The sequence below is a fragment of the Macaca nemestrina genome, chromosome 5 (genome assembly GCF_043159975.1).
Source record: "Macaca nemestrina isolate mMacNem1 chromosome 5, mMacNem.hap1, whole genome shotgun sequence".
NCBI classification, from domain to species: domain Eukaryota; kingdom Metazoa; phylum Chordata; class Mammalia; order Primates; family Cercopithecidae; genus Macaca; species Macaca nemestrina.
In genome coordinates, this window is record NC_092129.1 from 155109075 (window position 1) to 155135229 (window position 26155).

General features: G+C 37.9%; 1 protein-coding gene across 1 annotated transcript; it reads left to right on the forward strand.

Annotated features, from left to right (window-relative positions):
* The first annotated feature begins 1122 nt into the window (after positions 1 to 1122).
* On the forward strand, positions 1123 to 2061 carry LOC105491679 (olfactory receptor 2B6-like). Its single transcript, XM_011758262.2, has one exon. It carries the CDS (start codon positions 1123 to 1125, stop codon positions 2059 to 2061), a length of 939 nt encoding a protein of 312 aa, XP_011756564.2.
* The last annotated feature ends 24094 nt before the right edge of the window (positions 2062 to 26155 follow it).

The window sequence follows — 26155 nt, forward strand, 5'->3', positions numbered from 1 at the left end:
CTTCATTAAACTAGTTGATGTTAGTATATCAATCTGCTTTCTAGCTGAAAAAAAAAAAAGTCTTGAAAATGTAAAATAATTTCAGATTTGACTGTCTCTGAGCCTAAACTGGGACATCCACTTTTCTCCTGACAACAGTTACTTAGAACTAAAATACATATTTGTAGTTATGTATAATCAGTGAGTAATGACAACTGTCCAAACTCTTACATTAAAACAGAGGATAATCTCACTGAATAAAAAATACTTCTTCAAGATGAGTATGTAAGCTAAAATGTAACATAAAATATCAAATGTCCAATGGTTGAACTAAATAGTAATGAATAAAACCCCAAAAATGCAAAACCAAATTCATCATCATAGGAGAACCTTGCCATTACAGGTTAACTCCATCAATTTATACTTGAGGAAATAAACAATAAAAATATTTAATTTTCCTGTTCAAATTCAAATCGCTCAGATAGATTTGTTTAAATCCAAAGTCTTCTTGCTTCCCATAGAGATGATATGATTATCCAACAAACTAGTTGGAGCTGGACAATGCTATCTAGATGATTCTTATGACTCCAGGTTTTCTCCTCCTTTTTCTCCTACCATTGCTACCACAATACGTTTATTCTTCTTGACATTTCAGTAATTCCTTGCAGCAGGGTTCTGAAAATAAGCCATCCTGTTCCTCAGCCGCAGGTCACATTTACTCTATCAGACACCTAAAGACAGGAAACAATAAATTTCATTCTAGCAACCTCCTCAGCTGATTTTTATGCAACTCAAAGATTGAAAACTGTTATTTTGAAGTTTCCAAAATAGTCACTTCTACTTTGTATTTAATCCTCACCTCACTCAAGTATGATGGTTATTGTCAGCCTTCTTACACAGAAGAAGAAATTCTGTTTCAAAATGGTTGGGTTACTGGATTAAGATAACTGCCTTTAATTTGTAGTGTCATGTGGGAAAATAAGATCACCTGATACCAGATGTTTTATGTTATTCTGACCTCAGGTTACTGCACCCTGTCATCTATAAGTAGATAATCAATCAATGCATCACCATGTTTTGTCAATGCCCATAACTCTACCTTCTTTGGCACATCCCTACTACAGGTGAAACAAATTGAAGATAATGCCACTAATTAATGAAAGCCGTCCTGAAGAATTTATTCTGTTAGGCTTTGCAGACCGCCCTTGGCTAGAGCTTCCTCTGTTCACTAGTCTTCTTATAACATACTCCATAGCCATGATGGGAAACGTCACAATCATTCTGGTGTCCAGGTTAGACTCTCGTCTTCACAGCCCCATGTATTTCTTCCTCGCCAACCTCTCCTTTTTGGACATGTGTTACACCACAAGCATTGTCCCTCAGATGCTGGTTAACCTGGGAAGCTCTAAGAAGACCATCAGCTATACGGGGTGTGCAGTTCAGCTTTATTTCTTTCACATAATGGGGGGCACAGAATGTTTGCTCTTGGCTCTCATGTCCTTCGATCGCTATGTGGCCATCTGCAGACCTCTTCACTACACCCTCATCATGAATCAGCGCATTTGTATCCTATTAGTTTCCACAGTGTGGCTAATTGGAATAACCTATGCTGTCTCAGAGACCACTGCCACATTACGGTTGCAACTGTGTGGTCTCAATAAGCTGGACCACTTAGTGTGTGAGATTCCTGTTCTGATAAAGAATGCCTGTGGTGAAAAAGGTTCTAACGAGCTCACACTCTCTGTGGTATGCATTTTTATGTTAGCTGTTCCATTATGCTTAATTCTTGCTTCCTATGCTAGTATTGGACATGCTGTATTTAAGATCAACTCTTCTGAGGGAAGGAAAAAGGTCTTTGGGACATGTTCCTCCCATCTCATTGTAGTTTTCTTATTTTATGGCCCAGGCATTAGCATGTACCTTCAGCCTCCCTCCTCCATCTCAAGGGATCAGCCCAAGTTCATGGCCCTCTTCTATGGAGTGGTGACTCCCACACTCAACCCCTTTATCTACACCCTGCGGAATAAGGATGTGAAGGGGGCATTATGCCACCTGGTGAGGAGCATTTTCAGCTTTAAGTGATAGTTGGTAGACATCAAATGAAATTATTGAACAATTAGAGTAGGTTGCTATAGTTTTCTGTAACAAATTCTTGTCTCATAATCAAATATCAGTTTACATGTTCTTGCAAAATATGTTATGTCTCTGAGACTCTTTGTAAACATGTTCGGCAAGGATTATACTTGACTAGTATGCACATTTTATTATGAAAATATATTAAAATAGTTATATACTAGTTGGTATGTACTGAAATAGTAGCTGTGTTAAGTAGTAAAAAATATTAGTAAAATGAATTCATTAGTTCAAGCTACCTGTAAAAAATAGCATGGCAAGCACTTATCAGTTCATCACTCTCTATGAGTTGTCCCAAGTCTAAATGCGCAGTGTGGCTGCACTGGTCATTCAGTGTGAAGCATTTTATACTTTGGAAGAATCATGAGTCTCATAAGTTTATCAACCCCAATTTATGTAGACGCTATTGCTTCTTAAAATGCTTTGTAATTCTTGTTTAACAAATAAGTATGCAGTGATTTTGTATTTTTAATTAAAGAATTTATTATTTGGCATAAACCCGGGAGGCGGAGCTTGCAGTGAGCTGAGATCTGGCCACTGCACTCCAGCCCGGGCTACAGAGCAAGACTCCGTCTCAAAAAAAAAAAAAAAAAAAAAAGAATTTATTATTAAATATGGAAATAAGTGGTCTAGTGGGACAAAAATTATGAATAAGGTTCCTATAGTTTCCTTTTACATACTATAATAATGAGTCTTCTGAATCAGTGAGATAACAAGGAAGTGATATTAATAATGAAACACAACCTGGAAGTATTTCTGTGCATAATTGGGAATAGCCAGGAATGCCTTTTGGAACTAACTGTGTAAAAATCAGTATGAGAAAGAAATAAATTGTATTTTTGGAACAAAAAGCAACTTGATTACTTCAACAAACAATATAAGTTTGTTTTTTGATGTAAATGTTGAATGCAAATAGTATTCAAAATCTGTATCATTAAAAGTTGAAAGCGCTAAAACTTAGTTCTAGGACTCACACCCCAAAACTTAAAACTTTGTCATGAAATTAGTTATAACTTATGAGAGCAAATTAATGGATTTTATATTTATTTGGTGTTGAATTAATATGTTGAGAGTTCAACATGATGTTGTGCAGTGAAGAAGTAAACACTTGTAAGAAAAACAAAAGCTCATTTGGATTTTCCTGGCATATCTTCTGGTATGATCAAGATTTAAGCCAATAATTGGCAGGAAAACTTCATGTTATTCCAAACAAGAATCAACTGCAAAATAACAGATCATCTGGTGCTGGTACAGATCCTCAGATCATTGAACTTCTGTATATTTAGTTTGGAAAAAAATTTTAAGTAACTTTAAAAATTGGCGTATTTCTGGTTGATTGCCAGAAAAATATTTTCAAATTTTATACACATGCACACACAAAGACATGACCTAATTCTGTGATGTTAAACGATAGCTTTGATAATTTTTATTTAAGTATCCTTTGTCTAACTTAGTCTTATATACAAAAATATATAGTAATTTCTAGTTTTGAGGGCAAAACCCAGAAAGATTTGTGTCAAAAGCTTTGCTGTAGAAACTCATCACGGTTCGTCTCTTTCTCAAATATCCTCTGTCCTTGGCTAATGTATGTACTACTTTCAAGACCTGTAAAAAATATTCATTTCAGAGGCATGAATGAAATCTAGACACAGTGAAAAATCAGGATTTCCTAAGAATTAAATGCAAAAATCTCAGAATAAAGAATACTGAGAACGGTGGTCTGGAAAATCCACAGAAAGGTTTTATTTGGACTTCATATTTCCGGGGAGTATATACTGTTTTAGTATGCTACAGCATGAAGGATACTTCAGTCAACTTTTGAAAAGTACTGTAGAAGGAAATGCACATATTATACTGGAAAGTGAAAGTGTGCTCTACCTTTTGAGTAAACCACCAGCAATTCTGAGATTGCCTTTCAAGGAAAGTGATCTAAAGCTTTTATTTCCCCAAGCAAGCAGGCCTTTCCTAAACAACAAATGGAAGAAAACAAAGCATGTTGACCCCAGTTTTAAAGACACTAAAAATGTATTTGGGAAAATATTTAAGGTAGAACTCAAGAAGGTTTAACAGTGGCTTTCTCCATATTAGAGACGTCCTCAGATTTGCATAGCATAATAACCGCAAGGCAAGAAGTGCATCTTGCTTTAAAGGAGATGATTAAAATACATGTATTCAGGATTATGATTCAAAAAATTCCTCTATGGCCAATGCACAACTAATTTCTTTTCAAACTGTGATACTCAGAATTTCAATGCCTTGGAGGAGTCCCAGAGGCCACAGAGCATGATGGTGGGATGGAGAATGTTAGAAATAGTGGAGTAGGAAAATCCATGTCATATTTTCTTTGAAATCAGGACATTTGATATGAACATGGATAACTGCTTCCCTATTATAAAAAGTAATCATTTTACTTTATTTTCATATTATAGAAATGGTATATTTGGACTAAATGGTCAAATATTTACTTGAGCAAAAAGTATACTATCTAATACACATAAACACAAAATGAAACTTAAGTGAGTAGTGAGAATTCATTTAAGCCTTTAGGAATTTTTTCCACATAGAACTAAAGGCTTTTAGTTCTATCTTTATTTTCATTAAGATTTGTGTCATACAAAAATATTTTTACTTCTTTCTAGATGTATCCATTTGTAACCATTGATCTTGAGGCCTCAGACTCTTGATACATACTGAGACGTAATTATTTTATATAAAGACGGAGCTGACCTAAATAGCTGCTTATGTTTCACTTTGTCATACAAAAGGAAATTAAATCCATTGTATTAAAGGGTCTTTAAATCTACTTCTCAACACTCATATTTTTCAGCTACTACATTGTGCACCTCCCCTAAAACCATCACCTCCCATACAACCACAGCATGTACTCTAATACTTCTACTTCTTAAACTCTTCTGCATTTTCTCACTCCTGTATACTAGCTTATTTTTGCATTCTGAAATGCCTCCTCCAGTTTTTAACCTCTCTAAAACCTTCCTTAAAATTAATTATAATATAGAACGCAATAAGCACCAACATGCATGTTCAAGAATGTGCCTTTGGGATGAAAAAGACTAAATACTCAAAGAAGAATTAAATATATTTTCAAAGGGTAGATAAAAATTGTAATATTTAATAGGAGTAACAGTAATATATCACTGGTTGAGGAAATATCATAATCAAAAAGTTAAATTAAAAGGAGAAGTCACAACTATTGAAAAGCTGCCATAAGTTATAAAAAGTTACTAAAAGTGTTAAACACATTGGATCCGCAGTCTTATTTAGCCTTTCGATAACCCTTTAAGGTATGTATTAGCCACACTTGATAGATAATAAAAATGTGGTTTAATAATTCTTGAGCTTGCATAGTTTATGTCAGAACTGGAATTTGAAAGTTTTCGATTACCAAAAATTCATGTTTTTTCCACGTTATAACAAACTCATGAAGAACTCAGTGTTTCCATCTGAAATTACATGGGGCAATATGTAAGACTGAAAGAAGGATATATGTTGAACTAGAACCAGGAACCAGAAACAAGTCTGATATTAAAGAATGTGTGTTTCTATAGAAGATGAGAATGTGATGGATTTTAAACTCTGAGATTATATAAGATCTTTATTTTGTGACTATATTTGGCAAAGTAAAATCATTTGCAGTAGGAAAACACAGGAAATTACTTAAATGTACTTCAACAATCTATGCAATAGAAAATGAGCCTCTCTAGTAGGATAAGAGAAGTAAAAACGAAAAAGATGGGGAAAGTGTGAGAGATTAACATAGGAGGTTAACTTGGAAACTTTGTTAAATGTATGTCCTCTGGGAAAGAGATGAGCCAAAGACAGTGGTGCTGATGCTTTAAGTCTGCAGGACTGAGCAGAAGGTGTAGATTTTTTCAAAGACTTTAAAATCAAGGAAAGTAGTTTTTGAAACAGAAGTTAAAAGGACTCTAGAAAAACTGAAGTCAAATTCCACGGAAGATGTTATTAATTATCTACAAGAAGAAATAGATATCTATTTGTGGGAATGGTGGCTCACGCCTGTAATCCCAACACTTTGGGAGGCCAAGGCAGGCAGATCACTTGAGGCCAGGAGTTTGACACCACCCTGGTCAACACGGTGAAACCCCATCTCTACTAAAAATACAAAAATTAGCCAGAAGTGGTGGCCCGTGCCTGTGGGCCCAGCTACTTGGGAGACTGAAGCACAAGAATTGCTTGAACCCAGAAGGCGGAGTTTGCAATGAGAAGAGATCGTGCCACTGCACTCCAGCCTGGCCCACACAGTGAGACTCTGTCTCAAAAACAAAAAAAAAGAAAAAGAAAAAGAAAGAAAGAATTGCAAAAAGAGAGAACAAATTGTTATCAAAAAAGTTATTCGTAAAGGATAAATCTAAATGAATTTTTAGCATTTCTTCTTTGGACACATTAAAGAGATCCAACATTTAACATGATGTTTTATTGAGATAAAGGTTTATGCATATAATATTTAGCATAATATAAATATACATTTTAACAATAATTAATATTGGAAAGTGGACAACAGTAGTTTCTGCAGACACTTCTAAGTCTTAGAGGCTGTAATCCCCTTTTTCCAGAAAAGCTCTTCAAAGTAAAATACAAGGAACGCTGATAAGTTTTCAATTGAAGGTTGTTTTAATATATGTGATATGTTGTCTGCATTAGGATAGTGAGGAGGCAGGGCTCAGTGGGCAATAGAGAGGATTCAAATGTTTTGGCAAATAAACTGCTTTAAATGTTGCTTCTGGAATTTCTTACCTTGCTATTATTCCAATATCCTCCCACTGAGCAAAGAGTAGAGTTAACTGCACCATGGGGACATCACCTCCTTCTACTCTCAGGGGATTCATTATCTCAGATTGCAAATTTTTAAGTGCAGCAAATCCTATAACCATTTCTCTCTTGATTCCATAGAAACTGTTTTTACTATAGAGAGTACCAACTAATGACTGAATCTGAGTTCACTTAGTGACTCTTAGACAAAACGGCACATCTGACAGGTCACATGGTAAGGCAATTAATAAACAATGTTGACTGGTCATTCTGTGTACATCAACAGCTTTGTTAGTAAGTAGTTATTGTGTGGCTTCTCTTTATAAACAAATGAATATGTTAATATAAATCATTTTCTGATTAATATATTCAATTTACAGTGCACAATATTTGGTATGAACATTATATCGTGTTATAATTAAGACTGTATTTTGAAATTCATAACTGGCAAGAAATGGCCAGGTAGCCTTTTCTATTTGAACTATCTGAAAAATGTCTTCAAATTTTTAAATGACAGTCAGTATTCAAAGTACTTTAACAAACATCTCACCTGAAATAAAGATTTTTATGGCTGAAGGAGAAAAAATTTGAGATGCGTTCCTTTTAAAATATTTATAATAAAGGACTGACACATGGTCTATTGTCTATGAAACTCCTTTGAATAATTTCATATATCTATGAATTTAACTATGTCTTTAACATGAAGCTGCTACTAAATTATTCACTGTTTTAATTAATATCTACAAAAAATTATCTGAAAATGGAACATACTAAAATGCTTTTGATCTCGTGATTTAGCTGAAGTCAATTGTCAGCTATTATTAACAGTAATTTATAGCCTGATTTTTTTATGATCCTATTCCAAAATGATTCTATTGGTGAAAATGGCATAGACTTTTGTCCTACCCCTTTTGTTTTGCATTAACTGAAAATCAAACATCAAACATTACCTTCTCTTTTCCACTCTCCTTCCGACTAAAACATGTTTTCCTTTCTTTCTGGCTAAAATGTTGCAGGACCATTTTATTTTACTTTATTTAGTTTCATTTTCCCTTTAGTTCACATATAATTGTACGCACCTATGAGACACAATGGGATGTTTTGATATAGATGTACAATGTGGAGAGACCAAATTAGGGTAATTAGCATATTCATCTCCTTGAATATTTACCATTCTTTGTGATGAGATCATTCAAAATCCTCTTTTCTACCTATTTTGAAATATACGATATATTATTGTTAGCAACAGTCAACCTATCATGCAATGAAATGCTACAACTTATTCATCCTAACTGTAACTCTGTACCCATTGATCATACTCTCCTCATTCCCCTTTTCCCCCTACCCTATCCTACTCCTCTGTAACCACTGTTGTACTCTCTACTTCCATAAGATTAACTTTTTTAGGCAATAGGACCATTTTAAATAAGCCTCTTATACTTTGTTACTATTAACATGGAAGCTGGAGTAGAGACTTTATCTTTCAGTAGCTTAATGAAGTCATGAAGAAAAATTCAGTATAGTTCATTGCACTGGTTGATTTAGAAAGTTCTGGGACGTATTTTGGCTAATGGGAAAACTGAAGTACCACTTGATCCCAATACATCTCTCCATTTTCCCCATGATTCACATTCAATTATACCTGATATGAGATCACTTTCCCTGCCTCAGTGCTTATTACTAACCTGTACTGTTGCTGATACCAAGACACTCAGAGTTGCATTCTCCCTCATCCTCTGAAGAGTTTCCATTTACATAGGGTGTGAGCATCTGTGTGTGAAGGAGTTGAGGGAGCAGTGTTAACATACATTTCTGGCACTATAAACTTTCTAAAGTGTTGGTAGTAATGATTGGCTAATAGAACTTTACTGTTTGAATTTCACTTTTATGTTAGATACAGAGGGTACACGTGCGGGTTTGTTACATGGGTATGTTTCACCCAGGTAATGAGCATAGTACCCAATTTCTAATATCCTAAATTTAGGTAGTTTTCAACCCATGCTTCCCTCCCTCCACCTGCCTCTAATAGTCCCCAGTGTCTATTGTTGCCATGTTTATGTCAATGTGTGTGCAACGTTTAGCTCTCACTTATAAGTGAGAAAGTGTGGTGTTTTATTAGTCCACTTAGGAGTATGACCTCCAGCTCCATCCATGTTGCTTCTAAGGACATGATATCATTCTCTTTTATGGCTGCAGTTTTCATAATGTATTTAGACCACATTTTCTTTAATTCACAACTGATGGGCACCTAGGTTGATTCCACGTCTTTTTTATGATGAATAGTGCAGCAATGAGTGTACAAGTGCATGTGTCTTTTTGGTGTAATAAACTATTTTCCTTTGAATATATACCCCGTAGTGGAATTGCTGGATCAAATGGTAGCTCTCTTTTGAGTTCTTTGAGAAATCTCCAAACTGCTTTCCACAGTGGCTGAAGTAATTTATATTCCCACCAACAGTGTGTAAGCATTTCCTTTTCTCTGCAGCCTTGCCAGCAGCTGTTGTTTTTTGACTTTTTATAATAGCCATTCCAACTAGTATGAGATGGTATTTCATTGTGGCTTTTACTTGCATTTCTATGATGATTAGTGATGTCAAGCATTGTTTATATGTGTGTGGGTGACTAGTATGTCTTCTTTTGAGAAGTGTCCGTTCATAACCCCATTTTTAAAATGGGCTTATTTGTTGTTTGCTTTAAGTTCCTATAAATTCTGGATATTACACTTTTGTCAAATGCATAGTTTCTGAATATTTTCTCCCATTCCGTGGGTTGTGTGTTTACTGTTGACAGTTTCTTTTCCTGTGCAGAGGAGCTTCAGTTTAATCGCTTCCCACTTGTCAATGTTTTGGTTTTGTTGCAATTGCTTTTAGGGACTTAGCCAAAATTTCTTTGCCAAGCCCAGTGTTGAAAAGGATATTTCCTAGGTTTTCTGCTAGAATTTTTTTTATAAACTTTAAGTTCTAGGGTACATGTGCACAACGTGCAGGTTTCTTACCTAAGTATACAGGTGCCATGGTGGTTTGCTGCATCCATCAACTCGTCATTTATATTAGGTATTTCTCCTAATACTATCCCTCCCCTAGCCCACCACCCCACAACAGGCTCCAGTGTATGATGTTCTCCACCCTGGGTCCAAGTGTTCTCATTGTTCAATTCTCACCTATGAATGAGAACATGCGGTGTTTGGTTTTCCGTCCTTGTGATGATTTGCTGAGAATGAAGGTTTCCAGCTTCATCCATCTCCCTGCAAAGGACATGAACTCACCCCTTTTATGGCTGCATAATATTCCATGGTGTATATGTGGCACATTTTCTTAATCCAGTCTATCATTGATGGACATTTGGGTTGGTTCCAAGTCTTTGCTATTGTGAATAGTGCTGCAGTAAACATATGTGTGCATGTGTCCTTAAAGTAGCATGATTTATAATCCTTTGGGTATATACCCAGGAATGGGATGGCTGGGTCAAATGGTATTTCTGGTTCTAGATCCTTGAGGAATCGCTGCACTGTCCTCCACAATGGTTGAACTAATTTACACTCCCACCAACAGTGTAAAAGCATTCCTGTTTCTCCACATCCTCTCCAGCATCTGTTGTTTCCTGACTTTCTAATGATCACCATTCTCACTGGTGTGAGACGGTATATCATTGCGGTTTTGATTTGCATTTCTCTGATGACCAGTGATGATGAGCATTTTTTTCATGTGTCTGTTGGCTGCAGAAATGTCTTCTTTTGAGAAGTATCTATTTATATCCTTTGCATATTTTTTGATGGGGTTCTTTGTTTTTTTCCTTGTAAATTTGTTTAAGTTCTTTGTAGATTCTGTATATTAGCCCTTTGTCAGATGGCTAGATTGCAAAAATTTTCTCCCATTCTGTAGGTTGCATGTTCACTCTGATGGTAGTTTCTTTTGCTGTGCAGAAGCTCTTTAGTTTAGTTAGATCCCATTTGTCAATTTTGGCTTTTGTTGCCATTGCTTTTGGTGTTTTAGTCATAAAGTTCTTGCCCATGCCTTTGTCTTGAATGGTATTACCTAGGTAATAGGGTTTTTTATGGTTTTAGGTCTAACATTTAAGTCTTTAATCCATCTGGAATTAATTTTTTGCATAAGGTGTAAGGAAGGGATCCAGTTTCAGCTTTCTACTTATGGCTAGCCAGTTTTCCCAGCACCATTTATTAAATATGGAATCCTTTCCCCATTGCTTGTTTTTGGCAGGTTTGTCAAAGATCAGATGGTTGTAGATGTGTGGTGTTATTTCTGAGGCCTCTGTTCTGTTCCATTGGTCTATATCTGTGTTTTGGTATCAATACCATGCTGTTTTGTTTACTGTAGCCTTGTAGTACAGTTTGAAGTCTGGTAGCATGATGTCTCCAGCTTTGTTCTTTTGACTTAGGATTGTCTTGGCAATGTGGATTCTTTTTTGGTTGATGTGAACTTTAGTTTTTCCAATTCTGTGAAGAAAGTCATCAGTAGCTTGATGGGGATGGCATTGAATCTATAAATTACCTTGGGCAGTGTGGCCATTTTCACAATATTGATTCTTCCTATCCATAAGCATGGAATGTTCTTCCATTTGTTTGTGTCCTCTTTTATTTCATTGAGCAATGGTTTGTAGTTCTCCTTGAAGAGGTCCTTCGCATCCCTTGTAAGTTGTATTCCTAGGTATTTTATTCTCTTTGAAGCAATTGTGAATGGGAGTTCACTCATTATTTGGCTCTCTGTTTGTCTGTTATTGGTGTATAGGAATGCTTGTGATTTTTGCACATTGACTTTGTATCCTGAGACTTTGCTGAATTTGCTTATCAGCTTAAGGAGATTTCGGGCTGAGATGATGGGGTGTTCTAAATATACAATCATGTCATCTGCAAACAGGGACAATTTGACTTCCTTGTTTTCTAATTGAATACCCTTTATTTCTTTCTCTTGCCTGATAGCCCTGGCCAGAACTTCCAACACTATGTTGAATAGGAGTGGTGAGAGAGGGCATCCTTGTCTTGTGCTGGTTTTCAAAGGGAATACTTCCAATTCTTGCCCATTCAGTATGATATTGGCTATTGGTTTGTTCTAATTCTGCTAGAATTTTTATAGTTTGTAGTCTTACACTGAAATCTTTCATCTATCTTGAGTCAATTTTTGTATATGGTAAAAGTAAATGTCCAGATTAGGGCTAATTAGGTATCCCAGCACCATTTCTTGAATAGAGAGTCCTTTTCCCATTGTTTTTGTTTTTGTCAGCCTTGTTGAAGATCACACCACAGGTATTAGGCTTTATTTCTGAGTTTCTATTCTGTTTCATTGCTATATGTGTCTGATTTTGTGCCCATACCATGATATTTTGGTGACTACAGCCTTATAATGTAGTTTGAAATTGGCTATTGTGATTCCTATGGCTACGTTCTTTTTTCTTAGGGTTGCTTTGGCTATTCGTGATCTTTTTTGGTTGCATATAACTTTTAGAATAGTTTTTTCTAATTCTGTGAAAAAGGATGTTGGTTTAAATTGCTTTAGGCAGTACAGTTGTTTTAACAATATTGATTCTTCCAATCCATGAGCATGTAATGTTTTTCCATTTATTTATGTTGCTTCTGATTTCTTCCAGCAGTGTTTTATAGTTCTCCTTGTAGAGATCTTTCACCTCCTTGGTTAGCTGTATTCCTAGATATTTCATTTTCTCTGTGGCTATTGTAAATGAGATTGTTCTGATTTGATTCTCAGCCTTCATATTTTTGGTATACAGAAATGATACTGATTTGGTACACTGATTTTGTACCCTGAAACCTTGTTAAAATCATTTATCAGTTCTAGTTGCCTTCTGGCAGTCTTTAGGGCTTTCTAAGTATAGAATCATATCATCAGCAAAGAGAGATGGTTTGACTTCTTTTCCTATGGGAATGCCTTTTATTTATTTCTATCTCGCGATTGTTCTGGAGAGAATTTCACCACGCCTATTCAGTATAGGCGTGGTGAGAGTGGGCATTCTTGTCTTGCTCCAAATCTCAAGGGGAATTCTTCCAGCTTTTGCTCATTCTATATGATGTTAGCTATGGAGTTTTTTTTTTAGATGGCTCTTATTATTTTGAGGTTTGTTCCTTTAATGCCTAGTCTGTTGAGAGTTTTAATCATGAACCCTCAGGATTCATGGAGATGTTGGATTTTACCAAAAGCTTTTTCAGCATCTATTGAGGTGATCATATGGCTTTTCTTTTTAATTCTGTTTATATGATGAATCACATTTGTTGATTTGCAGATGTTCAACCAATCTTGCATGCCAGAAATAGAGCTTTCTTGATTGTGGTGTATTAACTTTTTGATGTGCTGCTGGATTTGTTTGGCTAGTATTTTCTTGAGGATTTTTCCTTCTATGTTCATCAGGGATAATAGATGGAATTTTTTTCTTTTTTTTTTTTTTTCTTTTTTTCTTTTTTCTTTTTTTTTTTTTTTTTTTTTTTTTTTTTTTTTTTTTTTTTGGGTATTAAGCTAACTCGCCTACCTTAGTGTGGGTCACATATCTTGGCTTGATAATCCCAAGCTGTGCTTAGAAACCCAGGTAGCACCAGGACATCCTGCAGCTCAGGGTTGGGCTCTGGCTGCACTGTGAGATCTGATGTGCTCCTGGGTTGCTGGGAAAGTACTCACGTGAAGCAAGGCACTCAACTGGGCTGTGGAAGCTGCACAATGCACCTGCTTCCTCTCGTGCAGCTAGGCATAGGACCTGAGAGGAGCCTGCAGGCAGGAGGGCTTGCAGAACAGACGTGTCCCAGTCCCACAGGGAAGCCAGCCCTGCTCTCCTCTGGCTTGGCAGTCAGCTGGGGCAAGAGCCTTGAAGAGGGAGACAGGAAGCTCTCAGGGATGGGTATCTATGGCTACCCTCCACTGAAGCTGCCCAGCACACAAAAGCTCCCAGGCACTGCACTGTCTGAAGGACTGTCTCTGCCTGTTCCCCAGGGAGATCCCCCTGCCAGCTAACACATCTATGGGGGACACGGGGTCTCTTGTAGCTAGGATCCCAGAGGTCCATGACAAGAGTGAGCTGTCCCTCAGTTCCCTTGTTCACCAATTTCCCAGGAGCCATGTGGGGCTGGGAACTAGCCCTGGCATTCAGGTACCACTTGCAAGGTTCACAGATTTCTGCCTCTACGGCCTCAGCTTCAGCTTTGTCTCTCCATACACTCAGCATTTTCTCTCCTAAGATCCAACCAATATATGTTGATTTACTCAATAATTTGGTCTCTTTTAGTGAAAGCAGTGCTTCCTGGCTGCATCTAATTGAACATCTTGTCCCTTCCCATCTGTGTAAAACATTTTTTACACATGCTTTATTTTGACATAATTTTAGCTTTACACAAATGTTGCAAAGATGGCAAAGAATTCCCATATACACCTCACCTCACTTTCCCTTAATGTTACATTTCTCTGGTATATTTTTCAAAATTAAGAAACTAACATTGGTATGTTACTACTACCAAAACTCTAGACTATCTTTGAATTTCAGCAAGGTTTTCTTTAATGTCCTTTTTTTGTTGCAGAATCCTATCCAGGACACTCCATTGCATTTAGTTGTCATGTCTTTCAGTTTCCTGAATCTCTGGTATCTTGTTTTTCATGATGTTGAAAATTCTGAGTACTGCTCAGGTATGTTATAGAATGCACTTCAATCACGGTTTGTCTGATGTTGTCTAATGCTTATGTTATGGGATCCTTGGGGTATCACTTCACCAGCTGAAAACCTCTATGGCTAGTGGCACCTAAGCCTGGGTTTTGCTCAGGCCCACTGGCCCACTCAGCCTGGCAGCCTGTGCTCAGCTCACATTACCAGTCTGGATACTATGCCTGCCAAAGGCAAGCAGAGCAGCCAGGGGTGTATGAGCGAGCAAGTGTGGGGTCCAGCCACTGCACACAGCCAGGCATGCTTGCCGTGGCAGGGCTGCAGTTCCTGGCACTGACAGGGGTGCCAGCTCCCTGCAAGTCTGCGGCTGGACCAGGTGTACTGCAAGCAGCTCCCACACCAGGAACCACAGAACCACCCAAAAAGGGTGTCACAGCCCTGGCTCAGGGAGCATCTAGGTCTAGGCTCCCCAAAGGGCTGCAGCTCTTATCTCCTTTATGTCACCTGCAATGAGGTGAGGAAAGGGTGTGTTCCAGCCCTGTTTGTGTGACGGCTCTTTCAGCCATGCCATTCAGTGGGTCCCAAGTTCTTGTCCCGCACCCACAGGGTATGCGGATAAGCGGAGGGTGAGTAAGGTGAAGAGGAGTTTTATTGAACAACAGAACAGCTGAGAGGAAACCTGCTCCTCTCCATAGCCAGGGTGTCCTGACTGGTGTTCAGCTCTCAGCAGAGAGGAGACCCTGAAGTGGGTAGTTCCTCTCTTCAGACAGGTCATCCCACAGAGTGTTCAGGTCTCAGCAGAAAAGAGACCCTAGGGTAGGTAATTCCTCTCTGCAGCTGGTTGTCCTGACATCTTTTTGCATCTGGCTGAGTCTGGGAGTTTTTATGGACTTCAGAGGAGAGGAAGTGCATGCTGATTGGTCCTTGCGCAGCCATGGACAGGCTTGGAAAAAGCACCCTAAGTTCACACTCCAGTCTGCAAGGCTGGCAGCCCGTCTCCCAGGTTTCCACCCTTCCCTGGGGGTTGAAGGTGGGGCCTCAACGGGGACCTGTCCCTTTCTGCCCAGGAGCCTGTCGGCCTCCTGCCACTGTTGACGGTGCCCCAGGCTGTTCTTGCCAAGGGGCACCTGCAGGCCAGCGCCAAGCTGCCCTCAGCAGCACCCCCTCCAGCCTCCCTCCCTTGCTTACCGGTGCCCAAAGCCCAGAGGGGGCTGAAGTGGCAGAAGACTGGCATGTCAGTACTGCCCCAAGTGTGGGCACATCAGGCCAGGTTGCAACAGCACCTGGACTCAGCCTCAACCGTGCTCTGATATCAGAGCCAGTGCCAGGAGCAGGGAGAGGCCAGACACCAGGAGCAGGCACCTCCAAGCCTACGGGGGCAAAAAGGGCTTTCCCGGGCCCCCAAGAGTGCAGAGATGCCCGGGTCTGCAGCTGCAGCTCGGGCATCTGCAACTGCGCACAAGAGGGCAGGCCTATTACCTGCTCCTGGCACCTAAGAGCACAGGGATGCCCAGGTTTGTAGCCACAGCTTGAGCAGCTGCAGTGCACACAGGAGGGTGGGGCTTCTGTCGGCTCCCGAACCCCAAGCGCACAGGGATGGCCGGGTCCGCAGCCGCTGCTAGGCAACTGCAGCTGAGCCTGGGGAGCACAGGGCTCTTGCCTGCCAACTCTTAAGGGATGGGGGGCTTCCGCCTGTTCCCGGCTCCTGCGGGCTCCATCGAGCGCACAGCCCCAACCGCACCTCCCCTACTATAGTCGGCGTCCCGGTTCAGTCGGGCCTCAGCTGCAGTCAATGACACTGGGCCTTTGAATTTTTGGAGAAGAGACCACAGAGGTAAAGTGCCCTTTTTATCCCATCAGAGCAGGGGTTACATAATATCTACATGGCATCACTGATGTGCTGACTTTAATCACTTGGTTAAGGTAGTGTTCGCACTAAATAAAACTTAAACTTAGAGCTGTTAGCTTTCAGTACTCTATTCCTTGGAAAATAGTCACTGAGTGCAACCTATGCTTAACGAATGAGATCATGAGCTCCACATCTGAAAGTGGGGACTATTAATAGACTAGTAAGGAAGATTTCTCTCTTCGTCTCATTTATGTATTTATTCAGTCATTTATTTGTAACAGTATGGACTCATACTTTTTATACTTCAGGTTATAATCCAGTGACATAGTATTTATTTTGTTGTTGAAATTGCTCCAGCTTTCCCCATTGAGAGCTCTTTCATGTTGGCTGCTGGGTCCCTTGGACAAGTCTTCATCCTTTTGTTATCCTTTTCTCTTCAGGGCCCCTCCTTGATTTCTGGTATTACTGGTTCTTCTCCAGGCTTCTCTTACATATTTTCACCAGTCTTAGAAATATCTTAGAATCAGACATTTCCCCAAGGATCTCTGGTTCTTTTCACTGGAAAATGGCATTAGAAAACATTATCTGAATGGGACATGTAGACATTGCTATGAGGGTAACATTGTTTCTAGGCTATTTCACCAGAAAAGGCTAGGCAACATCTGTCCACACAGTAAGCTCTGAACACACATGTATCTGTCATTGTTTCAATATTTGTCCATCTGTGTGTGTGTGTGTGTGTGTATTTGTGCTTGTGTTTAAACATGAGGTCATAGTGATAACTCTGGCTCTAACACAGTCCCTAATGTCATTCTGGCCTTCCTTTCTTGCTTCTCTGTAACTTCTTATACCAACAGGGAGAAACCTGGATGCCACTGTTCATCTTTAAACATTTTTGTTCAACTAGTATGTATGTGAAGCAATTACAGAATTAGCTGAACCTGCATGAGAAACAAATTTACTATTCAGAATACCATATTTATGCACAGTTACTTTTGTCTATAGTCTGATATTTTTTAACCAAAATATTATTTCTCAAAGTAAGTCAGGTCACTTTTTACTTCTTCTCTACCCTTTTCAGTGTTGTTAGCTTATATATTTATATAAAGTGAGGTTGATTTGTTACCGTCATACCATTCTAATCTTCCCACATCTTGGTGATATTTTTACTTGTTTATTTGCATGCATTTGAGTGCAGTTTTGTGATACACTACTTAGGGATTAATAAATCAAGACAAATGCATCATTTAAAAATTTCCCTTGTGTGTCTTCTTTGTAATCAACTAATCTCCCCTACACTAAGCTCTGAATACCACTAGTGTGTTTCCATCCCAATGGGTTTTTTTTTCCCAGATGTCTTATGAATGAAATCATACAATATTCAGACTTTGAAGTCTGGCTTCATCTATTTAGTAAAACACACTTAACATATATTCATGTTGTTGCATGTATCAGTAGCTCATTCCATCCCACCGGTCAATAGTTTTCATTGATCAATCAATTTCCACACAATCATAGATCATTGTGTGGAAATACCCAAGATTATCTTTCCCCTGTTGAAGGGCATGGGTGGCTTACAGTTTTGAGTAATTATGAATAAAACTGATATAAACATTTGCATGCAGATTTTTACATGGACAAAAGTTTTAATTCACTGGGGTAAATACTTACGAATGTGATTGTTAAGTCATATAGAAAGACTATATTAAACTTCATAAAAATTGCCAAATAGTCAGTGTTTGCGTCACTTTGCATTTCTACTAGCAATCAAAGAGAGTTTCCCCTCACTTTGCATTATTGCTAGCATTTATTATTTTCAGTGCTTTTGTCTCAGTGACAAACAAAATTGTGAGAATTTATTTTTAATCTCATTATATGAGTACTTTCATAATACTCCAATTTTGTTTCTTGGTTTACAAAGCCTTAATATTGACTATGTACCTTTTTATAGGAAAAAATATTGGTATCTTGACTTTCATGTAGATTTTCTTAAATCAGTGAGATTTCCTTCAGTCAACTTAACTGTAAATCAATTATTACAAGCTTTTTTAAATGTGGGAAATCATGTCTTTGATAAGAATAGGTCAGATTTTTTGTTTTTTTCTCTAAGAATTTTTGTTTTGTGTGTGTGTATCTATCACTTAATGTGTATTTGAAAACTTTCCAATTAACTTTTTCTAATACAAATGATCTATGAAAACTCCATTCCATTTTCTCAATACAGTTTAGAAATTACTTGAACATTTGGCTAAATGTTCTGAACCTTACTTTCAAACTACATTTTCTTACTAGAAAAATGCTTAGACAGTGTGGTGATTCGTCAAAGATCTAGAACTAGAAATACCATTTGACCCAGCAATCCCATTACTGGGTATATACCCAAAGGATTATAAATCATGCTACTATAAAGACACATGCACACATATGTTTATTGTGGCACTCACAATAGCAAAGACTTGGAACCCACCCAAATGTCCATCAATAATACACTGGATAAAGAAAATGTGGCACATATACAGCATGGAATACTATGCAGCCATAAAAAAGGATGAGTTCATGTCCTTTGTAGGGACATGGATGAAACTGGAAACCATCATTCTCAGCAAACTATCACAAGGACAGAAAACCAAACACTGCATGTTCTCATTTATAAGTGGGAGTTGAGTAATGAGAAGACTTAGCCACAGGGCGGGGAACATCATACACCAGGGCCTGTTGGCAGGGTGGGGAGCTGGGAGAGGGATACCATTAGGAGATGTACCTAATGTAAATGATGAGTTTCTGGGTGCAACAAATCAACATGGCACATGTACACCTGTGTAACAAACCTGCATGTTGTGCACATGTATCCCAGAACTTAAAGTATAATAAAAAAAGAAATGCTTAATTCACGCTGAATATGTTCAGTGTGATTTTTAAAGGCTTCATGATTCAATGTTATTCATATAACCTAATTTCTATTTTATTTCTCTCTCCATGAAGAGTCTTTTAAGAGGCCAGGCACAGTGGCTCACACCTGTATTCCCAGCACTTTGTGAGGCCAAAGTAGGAGGGTGACTTGAGGTCAGGAATTTGAAACCAGACTGGGCAACAGGGTGAAACACTGTCTCTACTAAAGATACAAGAATTAGCCAGAATTGGTGGTGCATGCTTGTAATCCCAGCTACTCGGGATGCTGCGGTAGGAGAATCACTTGAAACTGGGAGATGGAGGTTGAAGTGAGCCGAAATTGCACCACTGCACTCCAGCCTGGGTGACAGAGCAAGACTCTGTCTCAAAAAAGAAAAAAAAAAAAAAGTATTTTAAGAAGCATAAACAAATTTCCTCCAATCGCCTTTGACTGAACATTGATTGGTACTCGTTCTGATTTGATCCAATTCTAAGTCGCAGCATCCACTTTATCTTCTCCAAGTATAGTAGTGAATATTCATCAATTGTTCACCCAGTTATTTGGTTTGATTTCTTATCACTTAGCATTTAATCCAAGGATATAAATATCTTTTTGCCCAGTGGTAAACTTGTCATCCAACTTGAGTTTCTTTTGCAAACAGGTTAGGTTTTTCTCAAGATTAAAATGCTCATCCAAACCCTTTTTTTTTTCTGTCTTAAGTTGTTTTTTTCCTCTACTAACATAGTTTTAAAGCTATTTTGGCATCAGCTTCTCACTATTTAAAAGACTTCAACACCTCTTCCAGTAACTGAACCCATATTCTAAACCTAGCCATGAATGTAATTCATTCTGAAGTTTAAGGTGTTCTTTTTTTTTTTCCAGATGACATGTAAATGGCCAATAACCATATGAACAAATGCTAATCATAAGAGAACTTCAAATTAAAACCACAATGAGATATTATCTTATGCCAGTCAAAATGGCCATTCTTAAAAAATAAAAAAAAAAATTTAAAAAAACAAATTTTGCTGAGGGTATAGAGAAAAAGGATTACATACAATGTTGGTGGGGATGTAAATTAGTACAATCTCTATGGAAAACAGTATGGAGACTTTTCAAATAACTGAAAATAGAGCTACCATTTGATTCAGCAATCCCATTACTGGATATCAAACTAAAGGTAAACAAATCATTATATCAAAAAGAAACCTGCATGTCTATGTATATCGCAGCACTATTCACAATAGCAAAGTATTAGAATCAAACTGAGTGTCCATCAATGTACTATTGGATTTCTAAAATGTGATTATATATATATATATATATATATATATATATATATATATATATACACTTTAGAATACTCCTTGACAATAAAAAAAAGTCTGAAATCATGTCTTTTTCAGCAATGTGAATGTAACTGGAGGCCATTGGCTTAAGTGAGATAACTCAAAGACAGAAAGCCAAATGCTAGATATTATCAATTATAAGTGGGAGCTAAACAATGGGTACATGTGGATATAGAGTGAAATATAGGCATTGGAGACTCCAAAAGGTGGGAGGTTGGGAAAGGGCTGAGGGATGAAAGACTACCTATTGAGGACAATGTATACTATTTGAATGATGGATACACTGAAAGCTCACACTTCACCACTATGCAATATATCCATGAAACACAACTGCACTTCTATACCCTAAATCTGTAAAAATTCACATTTTCCTTAAACATTCCTTTTTTTCAAAGCATCTATTTTGAATTCAAATTTCCTATACACTTAGAGGATTTGATGCCTTGCTCTAAGGGCAGGACTCCATGACAAATACTTTATATGCTTCATACTCTTTTTTTGTTTAAGAGACAAAGTTTCACTCCTGTTGCCCAGGCTGTAGTATAATGGCGTAATCTCGGCTCACTGCAACCTCTGCCTCCAGGGTTCAAGCGATTCTCCTGCCTCAGCCTCCCAAGTAGCTGGGATTACAGGAACCCGGCACCACGCCTGGCTATTTTTTCGTATTTTTAGTAGAGACGGGATTTCACCACGTTGGCCAGGCTGGTCTCGAACTCCTGACCTCAGGTGAGCCATCTGCCTCGGCCTCCCAAAGTGCTGGGATTACGGGCATGAGCCACCACGCCAATCTCATATTCTTTTTTAATCAGCCTAATTTATTAAAACATTACATTAAGTGCTGGGATTACAGGCATGAGCCACCACGCCAATTTCATATTCTTTTTTAATCAGCCTAATTTATTAAAACATTACATTTGTCTTCAACTACAGAAGAAACTTCTCTGGTAAACTCTTTTTACTCTCTTTACATGAAGTTGGCTTTTATAATTGTAAAATCCAAATTCAGCTGCACTTACCACCATCTCCCATGTTAAGCCATAGAACTCTGATGTGAGTCTCGTGTCTCCTTGCAACAGTGACTTGGCCTCAATCAGCTTCTCCAGGACCTGCATAAAGTAATACCTCATAGCAGTAAGCAGGTCCTCCATAGCACCAGCTCTGCCTTTGGTTACCAAGACACTCTGATGCTACAACAAACCGCAGAGAACACTAGGAGTGTTCTGCTTGGAACCTAAATCTGCACCTAGCAACCAGGACAGAGCATCAGTGGGATGCCAATGGCGCAGGATAGATGGTGCTTTCTCAACATTTTCACTAAATAGCACATGAAAAACGGGAAAGTACAGGCTTTTGTTGATCCAAGGAGACTGACCACAAAGACTGTATTTCTTCTAGGCACTAATAAGCAACCGTAAAGTATGAGAGAATTAATGTCATTTCATACACGTACACTTCAGGAATTACTAAGAACGTGGCAGTAAAGAACTTACATGTCTATATCAATAGTCAACGTCCTCTTAATGTAGACATGTCTTTCTGAGGCTCTGGTAGATCTAATATTTAAAAATTCAAAGATTCCTCACCTCAACATTCCATCTTAGGGTTTTTTTTGTTTGTTTTTGTTTGTTTGTTTGTTTGTTTTGGTTAGATGAGGGGGATAAGCATGAGAGAGTTAAATTATTGTCATTAACTCATCAATCGAATTTTCAAATGTAACAACTCATAAAGAATCAAGGTAATTTAGGTTTTGGATTTTTTTTAACTTTTATTTTAGGTTCATGGGTATATGTGCAGGTTTGTTATACGGGTAAACTGTGCCTCACAGAGGTTTGGAGTACAGATCATTTCATCACCCAAGCAATAAGCATGGTACATAATAGGTATTCTTTCTGGTTTTCTTCCTCCTCCCACCCTCCACCGTCAAGTAGACCCAAGTGCATGTGGTTCACCTCCTAGTATCCATATGTTCTTATGTTTAACTCCCACTTATAAGTGAGAACATGCAGTATTTGGCTCTCTTCTAGTTAATTTGCTTAGGATGATGGCCTGCAGCTCCATCCAGGGTGCTGCAAAGGAAATTATCTCATTCTTTTTACAACTGTATAGTATTCCATGGGGTCTATGTACCACATTTTCTTTACCCAGTCTACTGTTGATGGGCATTTAGGTTGATTTCATGTCTTTGCTGTTGTGAATAGTGCTGCAGTGAACATATCCGTGCATATGTGTTTATGGTAGAATGATTTATATTCCTTTGGGTATATACCCAGTAATGGGATTGCTTGGTCGAAGAGTAGTTCTGTTTTAAGTTCTTGGAGGAATCATTACAACATTTTCCACAATAGCTAAGCTAATTTACATTCCCACCAGCAGTGTATAAGCATTCCCTTTTCTTCATAACCTTGATGTATCTGTTATTAATCATTTGACTTTTTGATAATATCCATTCTGCCTGGTGTGAGATGTTATCTCATTGTGGTTTTGATTTGCATTTCTCTAATAATTAATGATCTTGAGCATTTTTTCATATGCTTGGCCACATGTGTGTCTTCTTTTGGAAAGTGTCTGTTCATGTCTTTTGCCAACTTTTAAATGGTATTGTTTCTTTCTTGAAAATTTGTTTAAGCTCTTTATAGATGCTGGATATTAGACCTTTGTCAAATCCACTGTATTCAGATATTTTCTCTCATTTTGTAGGTTGTCTGTTTCCACTGTTGATAGTTTCTTTTACTGTGAGAAGTTCTTTAATTAGGCCTCATTTGTCAATTTTTATTTTTGTTGCAATTGCTTTTGGCATCTTCATCATGAAATCTTCGCCAAGTCCTATGTCCAGAATGGTATTTCCTAGGTTATCTGCCAGAGTTTTTATATTAATAGTTTTCATTTTTACATTTAAGTGTTTAATCCATCTTGAGTTGATTTTTATATGTGGTGCAAGGTTGGCGTCCAGTTTTAATCTTCTGCCTGGAGCTAATCACTTATCCCAGCACCGTTTATAAAATGGGGAGTCCTTTCCCTATTGCTTGTTTTTGTCAACTTTGTTGAAGATCATTTGTTTGTAGGTGTATGGCATTATTTCTGGGTTCTCTATTCTATTCCATTGGTCTATATATCTGTTTTTGTTTTGTTTTGTTTTGTTTTTTACCAGTACCATGCTGTTTTGATTACTGTAGCCCTGTAGTATAAGTTGGGTAAGGTGATGCCTCTAGCTTTGTTCTTTTTTCTTAGGATTCCTTGGCTATTAGGCCTCTTTTTCGGTTCCATGCAAATTTTAAAATAGTTTTTTTCTAATTCTGTGAACAATGTCATTGCTAGTTTGATATGAATTGCATTGAATCTATAAATTGCTTTGGACATTGTGGCCATTTTAATGAGTCTTAGTACCCATCAGCAGGAAGTTTTTCCGTTTGTTTGTGTCACCTCTGATTTCTTTTAGCAGTCTTTTGTAATTCTCATTGTAGAGACTTTTTACCTTTTAGGTTAGCAGTATTTCTAGGTATTTTATTCTTTTCATGGCAGTGGTGAATGGGATTGCATTCCTGATTTAACCCTCAGCTTGGATGCTGTTGATGTATGGGAATGCTAAATTTTTGTACATTGCTTTTATATCCTGAAACTTTTCTGAAGTTGTTTATCAGATCAAGGAGCTTTTGGGCCAAGACTATGGGGTTTTCTCAAACAGATTCATGTCTTTTGCAACCAGGAATAATTTAACTTTGTCTTGTCCTATTTGGATGCCTTTCATTTCTGTCTCTTGCCTGATTGATCTGGCCAGGACTTCCAATACTATGGTGAATAGGAGTGGTGAGAGAGGGCATCAATGTCTTGTGCCAGTTTTCAAGGGGAATGCTTCCAGCTTTTGCCCATTCAGTATGATGTTGGCTGTGGGTTTTTTATAGATCGCTCTTATTATTTTGAAGTATGTTCTTTCAATGCCTAGTTTATTGAGGGCTTTTAACATGAAGGCATGTTGAATATTATTGAAAGCCTTTTCTCCATGTATTGAGATAACATGCAGTTTTTGTTTTCATTTATGTTTATGTGATGAATCACATTTATTGATTTGCATATGTTGAACCAATCTTTTGTCTCAGGGATAAAGCCTACTTGATCATGGCAGGCTTTATCCCTGGGATGCAAGGGGTCGTGGTAGGCTTTTTCCCTGGGATGCAAATGATCACACCCTAATCTCTGGAACCTGTGACTATACATTACTTTACATGGCAAAAGGACTTCATAGATGTGATTAAACTCAGAATCTTGAGATGGGGATATTATCTTGGATTAGGCAGGTGGGCTAAAATAATCACCTGTGTCCATATAAGAGGGAGGCTGGAGGTCAGAGAAAAGATACTCTGCTGCTGACTTTAAAGATAGAAGAATGGGCCATAAGCCAAGGAATGTAGGTTACCTCTAGAAGATAGAAAAGGTGAGGAAACAGCTATTTCATCAAAAAGCTAAGAAATTGGGTTTTTATATGCTGTTGGATTTGGTTTGCTAGTATTTTGTTGAGGAGAAACAAGGCAATTTGAAAGATCTTCAAATTTCAAGGATTTACATTCCTGCCAAATGACTCCCCAAACCCATAGCCAGTCACTGTTCTTCAGCATTGCCCACTCTCAAACACAATACAACAACTTTCCATTTCGTGAGAGGGTAAAGAAATGTGGTGTTATAACTCAATAAATATTTGTCAACAATATTACCATCTCTTGGTGTTGTCTATTCCATGCATTTCCAGTGAATTGTTCATTAGGAAACCCCACTACTTTATTCAAAGTTTTGGTCATTTGACCTAAGATAAACAAAGTTATCTACTCCTCCCAAAGATAAGTGTCAGATATGTCAAGATCATCTCAGTTTGCCAACAGTAAGAAAATATTTTAAGAAGTATGGAGATATATAAAAAAGATATATAAGCCAACTGAAAGGGGTCCTCTCTAGCCAAAACACTGATCATTTCAGCATCAAAATCATGACAGAATGAAATAAGAATGCATAAGACCATATTAGGATATATAGATAGACACATAGATAAATAATACCTGATACACGCACACACACACACACACACAGACACACGAACAGAGGAAAGCTATTCCTTCATATCGAATGTCAACTCTATTAGTTTTCCATTGTTGCTAAAACAAATTATTACAAATTTGGTGTTTAAAATAACAAAAATATCTTATATATCTGGAGATGGAAAGACTAAATTGGATCTACAGGCCTGCACATCTTCTGCAGGCTCTAGGAGAGAATATGTTTCCTCAACTACTCCAGCTTCTAGTAGCAACTTATATTCCATGGCTCATGGCCCATTCCTCTATCTTTAAAGTCAGTAGCAGAATATCTTCTCTCTGACTAAGAACATGGCAGTAAAGAACTTACATGACCTCTTTCTTATATGGACATGTGTGATTATGTCAGCCCACCTGGCTAATACAGGATAATAATCCCAACTCAAGGTTGAGAATTTAATCACATCTATAAAAATCCTTTTGCAGGTTGAAAATTCCAAAATCCAGAATGCCTCTTCTCCTCCAAAGGATCACAACT

Coding starts and splice junctions, on each gene's coding strand:
- LOC105491679 (XM_011758262.2), top strand. CDS start 1,123: ATGCCACTAATTAATGAAAGCCGTCCTGAAGAATTTATTCTGTTAGGC.